The sequence below is a fragment of the Scyliorhinus canicula genome, chromosome 16, assembly GCF_902713615.1.
Source record: "Scyliorhinus canicula chromosome 16, sScyCan1.1, whole genome shotgun sequence".
NCBI lineage: Eukaryota > Metazoa > Chordata > Chondrichthyes > Carcharhiniformes > Scyliorhinidae > Scyliorhinus > Scyliorhinus canicula.
Genome location: NC_052161.1, coordinates 5,990,714 through 6,012,356, shown reverse-complemented (window position 1 = coordinate 6,012,356; position 21,643 = coordinate 5,990,714). Strand labels below are relative to the sequence as shown.

The window sequence follows — 21,643 nt, the reverse complement described above, 5'->3', positions numbered from 1 at the left end:
AGTGTTTGAAACAAACATGTTGGACTTTAACCTGGTGTTGTAAGACTTCTTACTACAATCTACCTTCATAAGACAAGTCCTTTTTCCCTGGAAACAATCTAGTGAACCTTGTCTGAACCGCCTCTAATCAAGGGGACAAAACTCCAGATGTGGTCTCATTGTCTCCTGTACAGTTGCAATATCCCGTTCCTACTTTTATAAGTTAATCCATTAGCAATGAATTCCATTTGCCTTTCTTATTACCTGCTGCATTTGCATACCAACTTACTTCGAACCATGCACATGGACACCCAGATCCCTCTGCACCGGAGCATTTCGAACTTTCGCCCCATTTAGATAATAAGTTGCCTTTTTATTCCTCCAACTAAAATGGATAGCCTCACACTTATCCATGTTAAATTCCATCTGCCAAATTTTCTCACCTAACCTATTTAGAAATTTCTTATTTCCTCACTGTAACTTGCTTTCCGACCTATTTTAGTGTTGTCTGCAAATTTGGCTACAGTACATTCTATTCCTGCATTCAAGTCATTAAGATTGATTGTAAAGAGTTGGGGCCAGAGGACCGAACCCAGTAGCACCCCACAAATTGCAGCTTGCCAACCAGAAAAAGACCCACTTATCCCCACTCTCTGCTGGTCAACTCTATCCAAGCTACCATGCTACCCCTAAACCCAATGCGATCTTACCTTGTGTATTTACCTTTAGTGCGGCACCCCATCATTATCCACCTTACTTATTACATCTTCGAAGAACTCTAGCAAATTAGTCAAACACTATGTCCCCTTCAAAAAATTGACTCTGATGGATTGCATTTGACTTTCCAGACGTCCACTTCCTTAGGAATTTCCCAACGACAGGTGTGTAAATGAGGGCAATGCATTTGACGCAGTCTACTTGGACTTCAGCAAGGCCTCCAATAAGGTCCCACTTAGGAGACTGATAGCGACGTTCAGAGCCCATGGGATCCAAGGAATTTGGCAAATTGGAATCAGAATTGCCCAAGTGGCAGGAAGCAGAGAGAGAGGGGGGGGGTTTCTGACTGGAAGCCTGTGTCGAGTGGGGTCCCGCAGGGATCAGTGTTGGGACCCTTGCTGTTTGTGGTTTGCATAAAAGACTTAGACATGAATGCAGGAGGGTTGATCGGTAAGTTCGCAGACTAAATGAGAACTGGTGGGGTGGCAAATAGTGAGGAGGATTTCTGGGATGACGGGGCTGTCATATGAGGACAGAAGGCGTATGGCATGTTGGCTTTCATTAACAGTTTAAGAGCTGCAAGGTTTTGCTGCAGCTTTATAAAACCCTGGGTAGACCACACTTGGAATAGTGTGCCCAGTCATTATAGGAAGGATGTGGATTCTTTGGAGAGGGTACAGAGGAGATTTACCAGGATGCTGCCTGGACTGGAGGGCATGTCTTATGAAGAAAGTTTAAGGGAGCTAGGGCTTTTCTCACTGGAGCGAAGAAGGCAGAGAGGTGACTTGATAGAGGTGTACAAGGTGATGAGAGGCATGGATAGAGTGGATAGCCAGAGACTTTTACCCACAGCGGAAATGGTTGTCACGAGGGGGACATAATTTTAAGGGGATATGATTGGAGGAAGATATAGGGAAGATGTCAGAGGTCGGTTCTTTACACAGAGAGTGGTGGGTGTGTGGAATGCCCTGCCAGCAGAGGTGGTGGAGTCATTAGGGACATTTAAGCGACTCTTGGGCAGGCACATGGACAACAGTAAATTGAAGGTTAGGTTGATCTTAAATTCGGATAAATGGTCAGCACAACATCGTGGGCCGAAAGGCCTGTTCTGTGCTGTACTGTTCTATGTTCTAAAATATTTAGTCTCTGCCATTTCTGCGTTCCCCATTATTAACTCCCCAGAGCCATCCTCTCGGGCACCAATGCTGACTTTAGCTACTCTCTTCCTTTTTACATACTTAAGGAAACGTTTGCTATTTCCTTTTCATATTTTACACCAGGGTTCTTTCATAATTTACTGTTTCTCTTTTATTACATATTTAGTAATCCTTTAGTCTTTAAAAGTTTCCCGCTCCTCCAACTTGTCACTGACCTTTTCAATATGGCATGTCTTAGCTTTTGCCTTTATGTTATCCTCAACCTCCTTGCTCAGCCACTGACTTTCCCCCCCTCTTACAATCTTTCCTCATCTCTGAAATACACTTTAATTGGGAACAGTTGAATATATCCATAAATGTCTGCCACTGTTCATCAACTGTCCTAACTTTGTCTTTCTACCCAGTACACCAGGGCAAAATCTGTCCTCCTGCCTATGTGAGTGGGCACATGCATGTCAGATGCAGCATAATGTGGATGAATGTGAGGTTATCCGCTTTGGTAGCAAGTAGGGCAGATTATTATTTGAATGGGTTTGAATTCAGAAAGGTGGATACTCAGCGAGACCTTGGTGTCCTCGTGCATCAGTCGCTGAAGGTAAGTCGCAGGTACAGCAGGCAGTAAAGGAGGCAAATGGTATGTTGGCCTTCATAGCGAGAGGGTTTGAGTACAGGAATAGGGATGTTTTACTGCAATTGTATTGGGTATCGGTGAGGCCACACTTGGAAAATTGTGTGAAGTTTAGGTATCCTTATCAGAGGAAGGATGTTCTTGCTATGGAGGGAGTGCAGCGAAGGTTTATCAGGCTGATTCCTGGAATGATGGGACTGTCATACGAAGAGATACTAAATCGTTTAGGATTATATTTATTGGAGTTTAGAATAAGAGGGGATTTCATAGAAATTTACAAAATTCTAACAGGATTAGACAGGGTAGATTCAGAAAGAATGTTCCAGATTGTGGGGGAGTCCAGAACTAGGGGTCATAATTTTAGGACTAAGAGGAGGAGAAATTTCTTCATCCAGAGAGTGGTGAATCTGTGGAATTCGCTACCACAGAAAGTAGTTGAGACCAGAATGTTGTGCAATTTCATGGGGAGAACATGCAAACCCAACACAGATAGTGACCCGAGGCTGGAATCGAACCCGGGTCCCTGATGCTGTCAGGCGGCAGTGCTAACCACTGTGCCTCCCGTATCTAAAGATCTGTCTTGTTGCAGAGCAGGTTCCTGCGTGTGAATGCGTGGCATTTCCAGCAAGCGGAAATGAGCTACGTTATGAGCTCGACTCATTAACGGAAACTGGTTGTTGGCGCAGCTGCAAGTTACACTGTCATTTTTGCACTTGTCCCGATGACTGCAGACAAAAACGTTTTGGTAACAGGTCTCTCTCTTCTGTAATATTCCTGAAAAAGGCAGTCAAGCCCCATTCTCCCCAAACTCCCTTGCGCCCGTAACACGTTGGGGGGCTCCTTCCACATTGGCAAGGCTGTTCTGGCAAACGTTCTTCACGAAACGCTCACATACAATCCCAGCAAATACCAAGCTCCCAATAAGCTCACCTGTCCTCTCATGACGGAAATCTGTTTGTAGAACTGCCCTCGATCAAATCCCGGATCTTTCTGCAAGGAAATAGATAATATTTTAACCCCGATGTCCTTGGACCCAACCGCAAGTTCAACTAATTTCATTGCCAAAAATGCCCGCAGCTGGGAATCCAAGTCCAGAGGTAATAATAATAATCGCGTGTTGTCACAAGTAGAATGAAGTTACTGTGAAAAGCCCCTAGTCGCCACATTACGGCGCCTGTTCGGGGGGGGGGGACGGTACGAGAATTGAGGCCGCGCTGCTGGCATTGTTCTGCATTACAAGTCAGCTGTTTAGCCCACTGTTCAAACAGCAATTAAAACAATCGCGGGCACAGCGGACGACAGGAGGATTGGATTGGATTGGACTGCGCTGGGAAGTTTCATTAGCTGTCAAGAAACCATGAAAGAAAAGGTTCCAGACAGGCACCAGGGAACCAAAGCAAAGGCTACAGGGAAAACAAACTAAAGCAGCATGGACCAGATGGCAAAGAAAGATCAGGCACTCCGATTAAGCAGGCAGGGCGCAGTTAATGGTGCCACTCTCCCACCTTGCTGCAATACCAGATTCCACTCACGAATAGGGTTACAGTGGATCGTGGCCAAGCGCACACACTGAAGCTACACATGGTTGAAGTGGAGACCGGGAAGGACGTTGCTACTCAAAATGTGCACCGCTCGTCTGCCTGAAGATACACGGGGCAATGGGCCCCATGTGCGGAACATGGGCTAATCTCTGCCCAGTGTTTAGACACGACAGCGCTCTCTTCCCACTTTTGAACCGGGATAACCAAGCATATGCAATACTATCTGTAAGGGATGTCAACATAGTGTCAAAACACTGGGAGGGAGGAATCACGTAAACTAATACAATGCTGTCAAAATCAAAACTTTTTGAACTCATCACCCTGATTACGGAGGACAGACCTACCAACGTGCTTTCCTCGAATATTAGGCAGTTCTAATCGTACCTGTCATTTATCTCGGTTTGATTTGGCAGAATTGATTATATTGCAGCATTCTGTTCTTCCCCATTCTTCAAATGGACACTCGATACCAAAACCTTAGTTTTTTTTTAAAAAATTAATTCACGTGACGTGTCGGTCGCTGGCAAGGCCAGCATTTAATGCCCATCTCGAATTCCCCCTTAAGGTGATTGAACCACACTCTTGAACAGCTGTAGTCAGTGGCGGGGATACATCCAAATTGCTGTTAGCTGGACTTCTCTTTATCCTCTCTTTCTCTCTGCATCTTCCGGAGAGAGAGAGAGAGAGAGAGAGAGAGAGAGAGAGAGTGAGAGAGAGAGTGAGAGTGAGAGTGAGAGTGAGAGTGAGAGTGTGTGTGTGTGTGTGCGCGCGCGTGTTGCCGAGTGACTACCGTATTTGCTCAGCCACAATACATAATAACTGGTCACTCCTCAACAACCTTGTCTCGCATGAACAGCCCCGCAACCACCCACTGGTCGCCACGACCTCCAATAATGAAACACAGGTTCACAGGCCGCTGACCAACCTTGAAGAGCTCGTAAAGATCCTCTTCTAAATCCTTTACAAAGTTTGGGTCGTTAATCTTGGGAAGAACAAGGTCTTTAATTTCTTGGGAAAATGGCACCTTCGCTTGAGGCAGCCACGCCCAGTAAAAAGGATCTGTAAAATATAAAAACATTGTTTATTGATCAGAAAGTCATGTGACTCTGATAGGGTACCAATATGCAAACAGTCCATTTCTCAGCAATGTCCACTGGCTAGTGATAAACAGCAGGATCCTAAGTCTCTTCCCTATCCTTGGCCAAAAAGGTTTGGCAAATTATGGTCACTACCTCAGTTATTTCTCCGTTTACCGCTGTCGGTATTCAGGCCCACTAACTAACCCTCAGTCCTCCCACAAGACTCTATTCAAAACCTACCAAGCTTGCGGTCACATCATTGCCAGCGCCACCTCCATTTCATGCTGATCATTACTGATGCCAGCTTTTTATTCCAGATTTTATTTCATTAACCGAATTGAATTTAAATTCAGCTGCCATGGTGGGGTTTGAACTCATTCCCCTATGTCATTAGCCCAGGTTTAATCTGGTAAATGCGACTGTGCTTCATGCAAGGTGTTGCTTAACACAACCTCCTTTTGAATATTCATCACAGCTCTTCTAAATCCTCCTCAGTTACTCTGCCATGGCAGAAGCAACTGGAGACAAAAACACGAGCAGATCTACAGGCAGCCTTGCCTTTACAAACCCCCTGCTGTTCTCCCTCTATGCTCACTGTCTACGTGATATATTAACACCTTTAATATCTCACATTTAAATTGCGCTAGGTTTTATAATTTCAGAAAATATTCCCACCCAGTGTCCAAAAATTCTCTTGTCAAAATTCCAGGAAGGTTTTGGATCAAGTCCAATAACTCCAGGAGGAAGCTGTTCATCGCAGTATTCCCATCTGGAGCCAGCTCCACATCAGGGCCAGCTATTCTCATCCATCCTCCACAATCTTCCACACACCCTTTCAAATATATCCTCTCCGATTGTTTGCCTAATTGCCTTTTAATGAAACATTACAACACAGATGACACATTATAGCAAGAAGCTTTTTTTTTAATGGGACGCGGACGTCGCAGGCTGGGCCAGCATTTATTGCCCATCCCTAAATGCCGTTGAGGGGGGCAGTTAAGAGTCAACCACATTGCTGTGGGTCTGGAGTCACATGTAGGCCAGGCAAAGCCGGCAGATTTCCTTCCCTGAAGGTCCTTAGTGAACCAGAAGGGTTTTTAACGACAATCAACGGCAATGGCTTCATGGTCATCATTAGATTTTTTAAATTCCAGATTAAAAAGTGGCAGGTTTCAAACCCGTTTCACCAGACCATTACCCGGGGTTTCTGGCTTACTAGTCCAGTGGCAACATCACTATGCTACCGCCTCCCCAAGCTGTACTTGACAAAGAGCAATTCAGGGCACAGTAGAATTGCAAATGGCACTGAAGTTAAAGTGTATTTGACTGAGGGAGGAACGTTGGCCAGGACACTGAAAACTTTGAAAGCACAAAATGAGATCATTAACATCCACTTGAACAGACAAGTGTAACATCCCACCTGAAGGACCCAGAGGGTTACGGTTTGGAGTGTGCTGCTGGAAGGTGCAATGGAATCAGCTTCCACAGGAATTTTCATTGATTCTGAACTGGAAAAGGACTAATTTGCTGCATTATGGGGAACACGCTGTTAAGTGAGGCTGATTGGGTAGCTCTTTCAAGGAGCTGGCAGCCAAAACAAGCTGAATGGCCTCCTGCATGAAATCTTTCAACATCTCAACTTTGGTCAAAAGCTTTCAACTGCAGCCTCAGGGTCACACCTGACACGTTTCAATCTCCCACGTGAATGTTTGATCAGTGGCCATTTGCCACATTGGGGGGGTGGGGGAGAGATGGGAGGGAGATTTGAAGTCAAAGTCAAAAATCAAACATGAGCTCTTACAATTAGTGGGAGTTTTAAGAAAGTTCTGCTGTGTAATAGGACTGAATTGCAATACTCACATGCCCGCCATGAGTCTGGGTGTTTCAGAGGGAATGCCAAACCATTGTCTATTGCTGCGATCTTTATAACAGGCTCTTTCACTACAACCCAGTCAGCATCCTGCAAGGAAATACACAACTGAGATTTTATAAATTCCAATGGCCCCTTCTTTGTATGTTAATAGGCGTAGGACTTTCAATACAAAACCGGTTGAAGCCATTCTGACTACTGTTTACAAAGAATCAACCATTATAGGCCATGCGCATCCGCGTTATACAGAACAGCCAGAGGTTGGACTCCAGGTGTATGTTGAACTGGCTGATTTCAGAAGAAGCAATGTTCAGAGTGCAGTACAGTCTGCATCCGTAGGTGCGGAGAGCAAAGAAAAATCTGTTTGGGTTCCCACACGATTATCTGGAGGCCACACAAAGTACAACGGCTAGGATACTGGGTACAGAGGTAAACACTGTTTGTAATGGCCACGTCCCACCACCTTAATAGCCAACCCACACGCATCACCTAGGGCCCCCCCCCCCTCCCCCCCCCCCCCCCCCCCAACGCAGGCCCTCGCCACCCAGTCTCTAACTGCAGCCATTTCACATAACCTTGGTCAGTTTTAATATCATGAATCTATTTGCAAATAGGTAAATGGCATGCCCAGAGTTTCTGCTGTGGGGCCTTTGAACGTAAAACTAGGAGCAAAGCTCACAGAGAAGGAAGTAAAGGCATGTTAGCCAAGCTTAAAAGACAGGTTTGAACTAATCAGAAACACAGAGTTGAAATCAATCAACTGGAGACAGTGACTGACTCTTACTCTGTGTTGACTGTGAATATTTAATTCTGGATAAATGTTCAAGTTTTTGATTCCTGTTTCAATTCTCGGGACTTGGGCTGCAGCCTTGTCTATTTATTACAGAAACATTCCCAATGATGCCATTCCACCTGCCAACAATATCTATAATGAACAGGGAAGAAGCTGGAGAGTCTGATGCACTGAAAGCTCAAAGGAGGAGACTGACACACAAGGAAATACCCTGTAAAGGGACAATACGTATGTCGGCGTACAGGTATCTCCTCAAAGGATAGAGCTGAGGATCCCCGGTTACTGCATCATAGCTTTTTAGCCAGACCATATTCACCGAGGGAGTTCATTCTTTTCTCAAAAGTAAGCCACAGTATTTCCCCATTTTCTGCCACCTCACCTTCTACTTCCCATTCACTGGTTTGTCCTGTCTAAATTTCACAAGGCTCAAGATTCAGGAAGGTTCCCTAGCACAGTTGCCTCAATGGGCAGCACATGGCACAGTGGTTAGCGCTGCTGCCTCACAGCTCCAGGGTCCCGGGTTTAATTACAGCCTTGGGTGAGAGTTTGCACTTTCTCCCCAGTGCCTGCGTGGGTTTCCTCCGGGTGTTCCGGTTTCCTCCCACAGTCCAGAGATGCGTAGGTTAGGTGGAATGGCCATAATCAAGTGCCCCTTAAGTGTACAAAGTTACACAGGTTAGGTGGAGTTATGGGAAAGTCTAGGTAGGGGGCTCTTTCAGCGGACGGTGCAGATCCGATGGACTGAATGGCTTCCTTCGGCACTATAGGAATTCTACGATTCGTGACTAATCCCCAAATCAAAAGTGACATCAACCGCAATATCCATTCATTAAAGGGAGCGTGGATTTAAAGGGATGTGCTATTCATGGTTCCACATTTATATAGCAGACAAGAGACAAAAAATAAAATTGGTTCCAATATTTTAAATGCAAAGCAACTCTACTCACCTTTGAGCTGGCACTATCCATAGGACAGTCGTATTTGATCAACCAATTATCATTACCTCGATCTATGGAAAGAATGAATTTGTGATTAAATGTTTGTTCATCAGCTCCTCTAAAGGCCTCCCTGCCACAAATTCCACTTGGTTTTCCTGAACCCCATCACATGCATGATGAGACTAACTGAACCAATTCACTCCAAACGGAGATCAAACGATCAGCACAAAGTAGGACTTCCATGGATTGGATTGGATTTGTTTATTGTCACGTGTACCGAGGTACAGTGAAACGTATTTTTCTGCAAGCAGCTCAACAGATCATTCAGTACATGGGAAGAAAAGGGAATTAAACAAAATTCAAGAAAATACATGAGAATACATAATAGGGCAACACAAGGTATACAATGTAACTACATAAGCATTGGCATCGGTTGAAACATACAGGGTGTACTGTTAATGAGGTCAGTCAATAAGAGGGTCATTTAGGAGTCTGGTGACAGTGGGGAAGAAGCTGTTTTTGAGTCTGTTCGTGCGGGTTCTCAGACTTCTGAATCTCCTGCCCGATGGAAGAAGTTGGAAAAGTGAGTAAGCCGGGTGGGAGGGATCTTTGATTATGCTGCCCGCTTTCCCCCGGCAGCGGGAGGTGTAGATGGAATCAATGGATGGGAGGCAGGTTCGTGTGATGGACTGGGCGGTATTCACGACTCTCTGAAGTTCCTTGCGGTCCTGGGCCGAGCAGTTGCCATACCAGGCTGTGATGCAGCCCGATAGGATGCTTTCTATGGTGCATCTGTAAAAGTTGGTAAGGGTTAATGTGGACATGCCGAATTTCTTTAGTTTCCTGAGGAAGTATAGGCGCTGTTGTGCTTTCTTGGTGACAGCGTCGACGTGAGTGGACCAGGACAGATTTTTGGTGATGTGCACCCCTAGGAATTTAAAACTGCTAACCATCTCCACCTCGGCTCCGTTGATGCTGACAGGGGTGTGTACAGTACTTTGCTTCCTGAAGTCGATGAGCAGCTCTTTAGTCTGTCTGGGTCAGCACTATACTGGGCTTGGAAATTTACCCAGAGTGATTTGGAGAAAAATTTCTCTTGCTGGAGGGCGTCAGGAAGGAGAAAGCTTCTCGATGCTTTCTACATTGTCGATATCATGCTTTCACACGCCTGAGATCGACGCATTGACATGAAGGGTGTCGCTGCGGACCTCATCTGGAACGGGGACTGGAGGATGTTGCAGAGGTCCAGTTGAGATTACTACCAGCAGCCTCAGAGCGAATAAATCTTAGGGGTGGGGTGAGATGCATGCGAGAAACTTTAAGGACACGGGGAAATGGATAGCAGGGACACTGTCACAAATCACTCAATACCGAAGACATGTGTTATTCGTATTTTTAAAAACGGTACTAAAACGGATGAGCAGGTTTTTTGGGGTGGAAGACTGATGTGCGATGAGCCCAGCAAACAATGTCCATATGTTTTGGGCATGCCCGAAGCTTGAAGGGTTCTGGCAGGGGTTTGCCAGGGCAATGTCCACGGTTCTAGGTACACGGGTGGTGCCAAGTCCAGAGGTGGCGATCTTTGGGGTGTCAGAAGACCCGGGAGTTCAGGGAGTGAAAGAGGCCCCTTAAGAGGATCAATGTTAGGGTTCTCCCGGAGGTGGCAGTCGTTCGTCGACTTCCTTGGGGAAATTAAATTTAAAATGTCGGTAGTAGCAGCTTTCCGAGGGGGTGTTGTTTCTCGATGGTCTGTGAAGACAGAGCTGTTCGGGGAATTATCTATTTTTGCACTATTAATGTTGAACGCTTATTGTTCCTTTTCGGTTTTTGTTATAAAATTTTACAAATACTCCAATAAAAATATTTTGAAAATAAAAGGTACTAAACGGTAATTGCAGACCAGCGAGTTCCATGCTAAATATGGGTAAAGATATGGAAAACGCCATCAAAGATGAGAAGATGGGGGCAGCACGGTGGCACAGTGGTTAGCATTGTTGCCTACGGCGCTGAGGACCCGGGTTCAAATCCCGGCCCTGGGTCACTGTCCGTGTGGAGTTTGCACATTCTTCCCGTGTCTGCGTGGGTTTCGCCCCCACAACCCAAAAGATGTGCAGGATAGGTGGATTGGCCACACTAAATTGCCCCTTAATTGGAAAAAATAATTGGGTACTCAAAATTTATTTAAAAAAAAAAAAAAGATGAGAAGATGGCAGCTGGTGAGTACAGTATGTGAGTAACTGTGAGTACAGTAGGCCGAAAGGCTGCAGTGGAGCCCAATTTCTCAGAATTCTGGAATATATTAGACCCATAACTGAAAGGGGCAACGCATCTGTTAAGCCCCACCCTCGATGTCTCAGGGTCAATATGGCGGATGCTGAGACACAGGTAACATAGCTCTGTGGTGCTGGCTAACCTCACTCCCCTGAATTTCTATGTGGAAACTATTGATCCAGCTCTTGCAGATGCTGACCGTCCTGCTAGCACATCCAACTTTCCGTTTCAGGTTGAAGCCCTTCCTCCCATCAATCCCAGGATCCCACCCGTCCGATCCTCAAGTACTTCCAAAGCTTCTGAAAATTTCAGCAGGGCGAGTGTGGGGGTGAGTGCGAATCCAATGCAGCCCGGAGTGATTGCTTCCTCTGTCTATGGCTGCAAGGAAGCAGCAGCCTCAAAGCTCCTAAAGGACAAGAACAAAGCGACAATGCCATTCAGACTCGGGAGGGGCTAAGTGTTGTGCACACAGAGAATGGTCCTTTGACTGGGAGCAAGACAGTGCCTTTGTTGGCATTGTATGCCCAGCAAAGGGTTAATGCTTCCAGAAGAGAGAGGGGGGGAAATCGGCAAACCTCACGCAATACTGGCCTGTATTCCTGATGATGTAATCCAGAACCACAAGCCGCTCGAACTGCAACTGCAGCTGCCGATTGGTCTTGTCGGGTAAAGGCTCCGCCTCAAATCTCCGCAACCAAAAATCTGCATCTTTATAACCGTCTACAAACAGCTGGAAGGAGCCAACCTAGAAAGGAGAGGTGAAAACAAAGTCATTTTATCCTGTTTATAGGCTGGGAAATTTCTTTCATCAGCAACTTGCTGATCCATTAGATACTAATTCCATCCTACACGTTCTGGAAAAGGTGCAAAATAGACTTATTCCTAGAGAACATGCTGGAAAATCTCAGCAGGTCTGGCAGCATCCGTAGGGAGAGTAAAAAGCTAATGTTTCACATCCAGATGGGCCTTTGTCAAAGCTTTGACAAAGGGTCATCTGGACTCAAAACATCAGCTCTTTTCTCTCCCTACAGATGCTGCCAGACCGGCTGAGATTTTCCAGCATTTTCCCTTTTGTTTCAGATTCCAGCATTCGCAGTGATTTGCTTTTATACTTATTCCTAGTGTTGTAATCTGCACCAACCCTCCAAAAGAGCACCCTACCTGGGCCCACACACTCACCCTATTCCCACAACCCCACCTAATGTTTTAGATGCCATGGGCCAATTATGCATGTCCAATCCACCTAACCTGCACATCTTTGGACAGTACTGCTCGATTATTGGAATGATAAAACATAGTTTATACTCAAAAGGAAAGACTAAACAACTTTGAGGTCTAAGCGATCAAAAAAAGATGACTGAAGAAAAGGAGGAACAGTTTGATAGGATAGTGCTAAGAGGATGTGCTTTTTAAAAAAGAACAATTCTAATTATTATTTTGGCTGGATTTTAAAAATATCAATTGAAATCCCTTTGAGACAACGGAGGACTGCAAGACAGCTACAATATACAAGCTTGCAGTCCATCAAGTAGGATGAAAAGGAAGACACTCAAACCTCTGAGTGAGTGTGAAAGATGCCATCTCCTGTGGCCTTACACTATCCAAAACTTTTCAAACGTTTCTGCGATGAGACATGAAAATAAATTGACCAGTTCCAAAAAAAAATGAATATAGTAGACATGGATTGGTCAGATTCCTCTGCAGCAAGCAGGAAACTTTAAAGTCCGTTTTAAACACCAAGCCAGCGATCAGGATGCAGCAGCAAAAAACAGGCTGCAACACTGTGCAACCCTCTTCCCAATCTCCCAAGTATTGCGCCTGGATTTGCAAAGTAACCATCCTGAGGAGAGATGGTAAGCCAAGTTTCCCATGACCCCTGAAATCTATGTGCATGACCATCACGCGAGGAAACCCACTATGGAATAAAAACTAATTTGGGCAATACCACAATAAATTTCTAATTGTATACCAAGTGGATTTTACCAAACCACTTCACAGGAGTGTTAGCAGCCAAATCCCGGCACCGAGTCAAATAAGGTGATACCTGGGGAGATGGTTAAAGCTTGGACAAAGACAAAGATGTTAAAGAACTTCTTAAAGGAGGACAGAGCTGTAGAGGGGTGGAGAATTTTAGGGAAGGAATTCCAGAGCTTCGGACCCAGCTAGTTGAAAAGATAACTATCTGCATAGATATCGTATCTTTAAGGTAGGAAATGAACATGGTGCATTATAAAATATTGACTAAGGCAGGTATGGAGCCACCTGGATAGATGTAGGTCAGTGAGCACTGGGATGGCTGCAAACAAGACAATGTCCTGCAGGATATCTAGCATCAATCCAATTGCCCTCTTGGAGAAGCCACACCTAAAGGAATAGTCAGGACACAAAAGGATGGCATCAAGTAAAAACTGGTACCTTGGGAGGTAGACCTATCCGGTGAAATCGCTGCCCAACCTTTGGCACTTTCTCAAGAGCCAGTTTCTTCCCCCGTGATTTCACTCGATCGATCGCACTGTAGTTAAATGTTTCACTTGCTAAGTACACCACCTGGAGAGGGAGAATCATAGTTAAAGATTTTTTTAAAAGTGGTCTGGACTCATACAGTACAGTTCAAGTGGTATTATCAGAGTTCTTTGTCCAGCTTTGGGAATGCCCTAGGAAGGGTGCAAACTTTGAATGATCAAAATATGCTGCTATCACTTTGCTGGATGTAGAGTCTCATACCATCTGTGACAAGAACACAGGTTGTCATCATGTTAAGCAATATCACACTATTCGCTTTCTTGGGCAAAGTTGAAGCTTCAAACCACACCACCCTTGGGGCCTTTGCCCGGAACCTGTTCAGCCGTCACAAATGTTGGGACTGTGCATTATTCAACCTTTTCTTCTGAAGTAGAAACAAAGCAGCAGGAAACACAATCAGAAACCAAAATTCCCACACAAACCTTCGAACAAAAAAGTGTCCCTGCACAAGTGGGCAAAACAGACACCAAGCAAAGGAAGAGCAGAATCAAAGGTTCTGATGAAGAATTGACATTTAATTGTGATCTTAAAGAGGGAAGGAAAGGATTGTAAGTCAATGCCAGAGAATGGGACCCATGTGAGTGAAGATATACCTGAAGGTGGTGAGGGAAATGAGAACACATGTGGTCAGAATCAGAGATTGGGCGGCACGGTGGCGCAGTGGTTAGCACTGCCGCCTCACGGCGCCGAGGTCCCGGGTTCGAATCCGGCCCCGGGTCACTGTCCACGTGGAGTTTGCGCATTCTCCGTGTCTGCGTGGATTTCACCCCCACAACCCAATGCAGCACGGTAGCATTGTGGATAGCACAATCGCTTCACAGCTCCAGGGTCCCAGGTTCGATTCCGGCTTGGGTCACTGTCTGTGTGGAGTCTGCACATCCTCCCCGTGTGTGCGTGGTTTCCTCTGGGTACTCCGGTTTCCTCCCACAGTCCAAAGATGTGCAGGTTAGGTGGATTGGCCATGATAAATTCCCCTTAGTGTTCAAAATTGCCCTTAGTGTGTTGGGTGGGGTTGCTGGGTTATGGGGATAGGGTGGAGGTGTTAACCCTGGGTAGGGTGCTCTTTCCAAGAGCCGGTGCAGACTCGATGGGCCGAATGGCCTCCTTCTGCGCTGTAAATTCTATGTCTATGTGCAGGTTAGGTGCATTGGCCACGCTAAATTGCCCCTTAATTGGAAAAAAAAAAGGATTGGGTACTCTAAATTTATATTTAAAAAAAGAATCAGAGATTGAATGGCTGCACAGGTTTACCACTGTTGGTCATGGTGAAACCCTAGAATTAAATGAAAGCACTCTACTGAAGTCTTTGCACCTACAAGTAGTTCCTCTTTTTAAATCAGAAATAGAGGCTCTATTTGGCAACATTAACTGAACTGATTCGAGCTCACCGCATGAGCACACACTGTTGCAGCAGAGCTGATCACAGCCGTTTACCAGTAAATAGAGCTAGGTCACATGACAAACGCTCAGTAACATTAAAGACAACCGACCCCAGCCCCACGGTTCTCTATAAAGCAGCACCCAGTCTACCTGTTTGATTTATCCTGATGGTTCAGTGGATGGAAACTCCATCCTCTGTGACGTCGAGCTGTGGAGATCAGCAGTGCTCAAGGTTTCCATGACTGATAGGTGGGGTGTGAATCATTAGGATTGACTATGTTAAGCGATCAGATATGGCATCTTGCGCAGGATCAGGCTAAACTGTGCAATCAAAGAGCCTGCCACGAGAAGCTGCGCTTCAGGCACATGTTTTGGGGAAGAGGGCAGAGTAACAGAGTTCATTGCCCTACCTTAGTCCTTGGAACGATGTTGAGCCCCAGTTTCTGGTCCACCAGGCTGGCCCCCGCCTCCGAGAGATAGCCCTGATTGAGAACGAGACAGTCCCTGCCAAAGCAGCACGGACAACACAGCTTCTGTAGCCACTTGGTCCATTTAGGGTTCAGGTGACCGTAAGGTTCCTCGTTTTTTGGTTTAAAAACACCTATTAATTTCTGGGCAGATGAAGAGAAATAATTAATCTAATTAAGTGTCAGCAATATTTGAACAGCTTCACACGAGTCAAAAAAGCAAAACTTTTAGATCAAAATGGGTTTGAAGCAGCTGATATTGCTGACAGCATACCCGGGTTAAGTAGTGTTACAATCCCCAGAGACACCCATAACTTTTAAAGATATTTAAACTTTCAGTGACTGACAGGAAGGATCACATGACTCGATTTCAAACAAGACTTTTCTGGAACTAAAAGCAACATTGTCTGAATGCTATTCAGCGGACAACAGCAGACTACAGAAGAGAAATTGCCCAAATAACTTTTTCTGTGACTTAAAATACCGTCATACTGTCCCGTAAGTGGACATTTTAATCTCACGGAAGCAGACCAGTTATCAGCTCTTGCTGGCCTGTTTCCATTTTCCCTTTCTTATCCAGGTAATTTCTAATCCTAGAACGGACTCAGGTTGTCACTGAGATTCCCACCTTTCAATCAGATTCCCTCCATTTATCCCAAGCTAGGCAAATCCTCTCATCTCCTTTCAATCCTTACAAAGGGAGTCCGTTCAAGTTGAGCACAAGCCCCCACCACGTTCTGCACAGTGAGAAATAGAGTCGGGCTGGATTCTCCGCTACCGCGATTCTCCGTAGCGCCGGCAGCCGGGGGAATTTCCCGACGGTGTGGGACAGCACACAATGCCCCTGGCTGGCGAGACGGAGAATCCCGGGGGAGTGCCGCGCTAGAAAGCTGGTGCGGCAGGGCGGAGAATCCCACCCAGCATTTTTCCTGCTTGGGGTGCAGGACAGGCTGCCTCAATCTCCTACACTCTGCAGACTGACTTGTGTCTGAAAGGTTCTGTGGCATCTTGGGAGACCCACAACCAGATATTACAATATCCTTCGACTGATTTACCCTCTCAAAACGCATCATCATGGGCCTTGTATCCAGGTAGCAATCCAAATTAGTTATTCGCTATTATTGTGAAACTGAACATTAAAGTAAAACCTAACATTCCTTAGACTTTCCTATGAGATTGAGGTCAACAGTAAACCCACAAACAGCACAACTGCTCCTACCAATGTCTACAGGTGTGGACATCTTACACCTTCTTTAGATTCAGTCAACTAGCCCCCACTCCAACCCTACATCCCGATAACAACCATGCCACCGAGGCTGGTCAAGCAGAATTTGAACAGGTCACATCACCCACTTCACTCCTGCATTTTAGCTGAAATCAAAGAGGCAATCCCGGAACAATCTCAGCTTTGTATTCGTAAGAACGGCAAGGTTACTGGTAGATTTCACCTTCTTCTACCATGTCCAGGATACTTTGGTCCCATCTGAAAAGGACTCCCCACATCTCCATTCAGAACTAGTCATCCTCCTGGCCTCGAGACAGCTAATTTCAGTCTGAGTTTGGTGTGGATCCAGCCCTGCATGGGGTGGAGACCCTGACATTCATGGTGAAGTGAGCACAAGGCTTTGGTCGCAGTCAGGGCTATATTTATACTCAAGGGTCACGGCTTCGCTCACTGCTCTACCCATTTCTCTTGTAAAAATTAGTTTTGCAAACCCATTGTGGGGTAGTGCTCCTGCTTTGCAAAACAAGCTTGGCAACCACCACATTTTGGCATTCACTCACACACAGACCACGTCTCAGTCCAGCTACATCATGTTAAACCAAACCCAGTTTCCATTACTTATTTCAAATATATAAAGATCGCAAGATGCACAGATGAGGCAGCCTATTCCACACTCATCCAATCAAAACAAACTCAGCCATTTCTGAAATGATCCCAATAATAAAATAATCCCCGCAGTCCCGCTGCTACGCTATCTTTACAATGTCAGTGCACAACCAGCAGCCTCAAGCACATCATGCTGTCACAATTCAACAAGAAATGCAACAACAAATTTACATTTAGTGCACCATTAAAGTCCCTTCTCAGCTGCATTCAAGTCCACGTGGTGTGACGAACTCCGATATTTACCTTAAGTTTAAATCAAAGTCACAGTTCAGAACTACAGTCCCCCCCCCCCCCCCCCCAAAAATCTGGCAATTATTATCTAAATGGGGAGACACTTCAGGGTGCTCCGGTGCAGAGGGATCTGGGTGCCCTTGTGCATGAGGCACATAAAATGAGCATGCAGGTGCAGCAGATAATAAGGAAATCAAATGGAATGTTGGCATCTGTAGCAAACGGAATAGAATGTAACGGTAAGGAAGTGTTGCAAACATACAAGGAATTCGCAAGACCACAGCTCGAGTATTATGCAGTTTTGGTCCAATTATTTGAGGAAAGATATAGTGGCATTGGAGGCAGTACAGAGGAGGTTGACTAAATTGATTCCAGAGATGAGTTCCAGAGTTTGTCGTATGAAGAGAGATTGGAGACAGTTTCGGCCTATACTCTCCAGAGTTTAGGAGAGTGAGGAGATCTAATTGAGGTATACAAGATGATAAAAGGTATGGATAAAGTAGACATGGAGCCGATGCTTCCTCTTGTGGGGCATTCTAAAACTAGAGGTCATAATCTTAGAATGAGAGGTAGCAAATTTAAGACAGGGACGAGGAGAAACTACTTCTTCCAAAGGGTTGTGAATCTGTGGAATTCGCTACCCAGAGTGCGGCGGATGCTGGGACAGTGAGTAAATTTGAAGAGATACGGATTTTTAATTGGTAACGGGTTGAAGGGTTATGGAGAACGGGCAGGGCGGTGGAGTGGAGGCCAGGATGGGATCAGCCATGATCACATTGAGAGAGTTAGGCTCCGGAGGCTAAATTGTCGACTCCCGCTCCTAGGTCATGTGTCCGAGGGAGGAGATGCTCTGGCTGATTTTGCAATCCAGCTCTTGTTCTGAAGCATTATAGGTAACAAATGAGGAACACATCAGCCATGATAGAACGGCAGAGCAGGCTAGATGGGCCAAATGGCCTAATTCGGCTCCTATGTCTTATGAACTTAAGGACTTCTACACATGTCCAGTTCATCCATTTTCTCGTCTTTAGGTCAAGAAATGGCCCTGCACACAGAAGAAAGGGAAGCAAAGTAAAGGGACATGAAACAGGTCAGGTGACCTGGAACTGGAGCGCCATTAGGAAGAAGGTGTACCAGGAAGTAAAGAGGGGGACAGAGGGAAGTCCGCCAGGGGCAAAGACAGGGATCAGTAACAGATTCCAGAAGACAGTCCCAGAGAAGGGACAAGGACAGAGATCAGAAACAACCATCTGGGTGGGTTGCTGAGAAATCCATAGAATCTGCTTTGGTTCCATCTTCCATTTACTTTGGGAGTTTGTCTGTGGTTCACATGTACCACATAGTAATCTTGAATACTGGAGTACAAGATAGATATAGCAAATTGTTTTATTTTTCGGAATTTGTAGGTGTCTGCAAAGCTGGGGTGAAGGAATAGTCAATGTTGGAATCATTTATTTCTGTTTGTGTCGAGATGTGTGTCTGATTCCTGTTTAAATAAATATTTTATTCTTTGTTAAAAGGCACATCAGCAGACTCCTGTGAATTTGTTCAGTTAACTATCCTCCATGCTTGAAAGTTAAAGTCAGGATCTATCAAGCGAGGTCAATTTGACTTGTCCAGTAGTATCAACTGGGAAAGTAACAGTAGAAATGTTCGTTTTCCCATTAGGGAAGGAATAAAAAGCTTCATTTATATTGTGCTTTTTATGAATGCACGGCTCAAAGCGCTTTGCAACCAGAAGTACTGGCAGCCAGTGTAGTCACTGTTAATGAAAAGGAAATACTTTCGCCAATTTGTGCACAGCAGGCTCCCACGCTCAACAATGTGGTAATGACCACATTTAGTTTTTTGTCATGTTGATTGAGATAGATATTCTCAGGATACCAGGGAGCTCCCTTGCTCTTTTCCATAAAACAACAGATCTTTACTTCCCCTCAAGGAGCTGAGGGGGATCTCAGTTTAAGGTTTTTTCCGAAAGAGTTTAAAGTTTTGCTTGATGCTACCTCCGTTCACATTCACTCAGGTCCAATTGATTACCGTATCTCACCACAGCTCTCTTATCGTATCTGCTTCGGTTGGTAAAGCTGATGTACAAGTTCCACTATTTGGTTACAACAAACCTATCACTGAACTAATTCATTGCATTGATAACAATACAATTCAGGACAATCAGGCACAAGTCTTTAATGTCATGTGATATACTCCTCGTGCAATAGTCTTTAACTCAACACTTCATATTACTGATTTACCTCATTAAAAAGTCTACCCAAGATCCAAACTATACTTCCTGGGGCATAATTCCCTACCGATGTGCAAACTTCAGAGCATACTGAATAGTTGAGCAACTGCCAGCAGGTAATAATCTTTATTGGTGTCACAAGTAGGTTTACATTAACACTGCAATGAAGTTACTGTGAAAATCCCCTAGTCGCCTGTTCGGGTATACAGAGGGAAGAATTCAGAATGTCCAATTCACCAAACAGCACGTTTTTCGGGACTTGTGGGAGGAAACCGGAGCACCCGGAGGAAACCCACGCAGACATGGGGAGAAAGTGTAGACTCCGCACAGACAGTGACCCAAGCCGGATTCGAACCCGGGACCCTGGCGCTGGGGAGCAACAGTGCTAACCACCGTGCTACGTGGGATATCACTCGGGTAGATTGCAAATTGTGAAGAGGACATAAGGCAGCTACAAAAGGACATAGAGGGATGAGGTAAGCAGGCAAAAAATCTGGCAAATGGAGAATGTAGGAAAATGAGAAATTGTCCATTTTGGCAAGAAGAATAAAAATGATCTGAATGGTGAGGGATTGCAGAGTTTAGCGGGGTTTGGCTGCACTAGTGCGTGATTCACAAAAGGCTAGTATACAGGTACAGCAAGTCATTACGAAAGCTGATAGAATCTTATTGTTTATTGTGAGGGGAGCTGGTTACAAAAGGAGGAAGGTTATGCTTCTGTTGTACAGGGCATTAGTGAGACCACATCGGGAATACTGCGCACAGGATTGGTCTCCGTATTTAAGGAAAGATGTAAATGTTTTAGAACCAGTTCAGAAAAGGTTTACAGTGCCAAATTCAGGAATGCCCAGGCTGTCTTATGAGAAAACACTGGAGAAATTAGGTTTGTATCCACTAGATGCACAAGGTTTAGCACAGTGAGTTAAACAGCTGGCTTGTAATGCAGAACATGGCCAGCAGAGCGGGTTCAATTCCCAGCCTCCCCGAACAGGCACCGGAATGTGGCCTTTCACAGTAACTTCATTGAAGTCTACTTGTGACAATAAGTGATTATTATTATTTTAGAGGTAACTTGATCGAAACTTTTACGATCTTGAAGGTATTGACAGGGTGGATGTGGAGAGGACGTTTCCTCTTGTAGGAGAAACGAGAGCTCGGGGTCACTGTTCAGAAATAAAGGTTCCTCAGACAGAGACGAGGAGAATTTACTTTATCTCGGGGTTGAGTGTCTCTGGAACTCTTCCTCAAATGGCAGTGGACACAGAGACAGAGAGAGAGTCTGTCTCTGTGAGAGAGACAGAGAGAGAGAGAGAGAGACAGAGAGAGAGACAGAGAGACAGAGAGAGAGAGAGACAGAGAGAGAGAGAGACAGAGAGAGAGAGAGACAGAGAGACAGAGAGACAGAGAGAGACAGAGAGAGAAGAGAGAGACAGAGAGAGAAAAGAGAGAGACATTGAGAGAGAGAGAGTGACAGAGAGACAAGAGAGAGAAGAGAGAGAAGAGAGAGACAGAGAGAGACAGAGAGACAGACAGAGACATAGACCGAGACCGAACCGAGAGACAGAGATAGTGACAGAGACAAGAGAGATATAGAGAGAAATATGGAGACAGAGAGAGAGAGAGAGGGAGAGACAGAGAACGAGAGAGAGACAGAGAGAGACAGAGAGAGAGAGACAGAGACACAGAGAGAGAGACAGAGAGAGAGAGACAGCGAGACAGAGAGACAGAGAGACAGAGACACAGAGAGACAGAGACCGAGACCGAGACCGAGAGACAGAGAGAGAGACAGAGAGAGAGACAGAGACAGAGAGAGAGACAGAGAGAGAGAGAGGGCGAGACAGAGAGAGAGACAGAGACAGAGAGAGAGACAGAGAGAGAGCAGAGATAGAGACAGAGACACAGAGAGAGACAGAGAGAGAGACAGCGAGACAGAGAGACA

At 45.4% G+C, this 21,643-nt stretch overlaps 1 protein-coding gene across 1 annotated transcript in view; it reads right to left on the bottom strand.

Moving 5' to 3' along the window:
• pi4k2a (phosphatidylinositol 4-kinase type 2 alpha) overlaps window positions 1–21,643 on the bottom strand; it is a 33,597-nt gene that overhangs the window by 4,577 nt on the left and 7,377 nt on the right. Inside the window, exons 2-8 of the mRNA XM_038822023.1 lie at window positions 15,287–15,487; window positions 13,389–13,520; window positions 11,565–11,718; window positions 8,712–8,773; window positions 6,962–7,061; window positions 4,948–5,081; window positions 3,412–3,471 (exon numbers count right to left, since the gene is read on the bottom strand). Of these exons, the coding sequence (XP_038677951.1) occupies window positions 3,412–3,471; window positions 4,948–5,081; window positions 6,962–7,061; window positions 8,712–8,773; window positions 11,565–11,718; window positions 13,389–13,520; window positions 15,287–15,487 (843 nt within the window). The remainder of the gene's footprint in view (window positions 1–3,411; window positions 3,472–4,947; window positions 5,082–6,961; window positions 7,062–8,711; window positions 8,774–11,564; window positions 11,719–13,388; window positions 13,521–15,286; window positions 15,488–21,643) is intronic.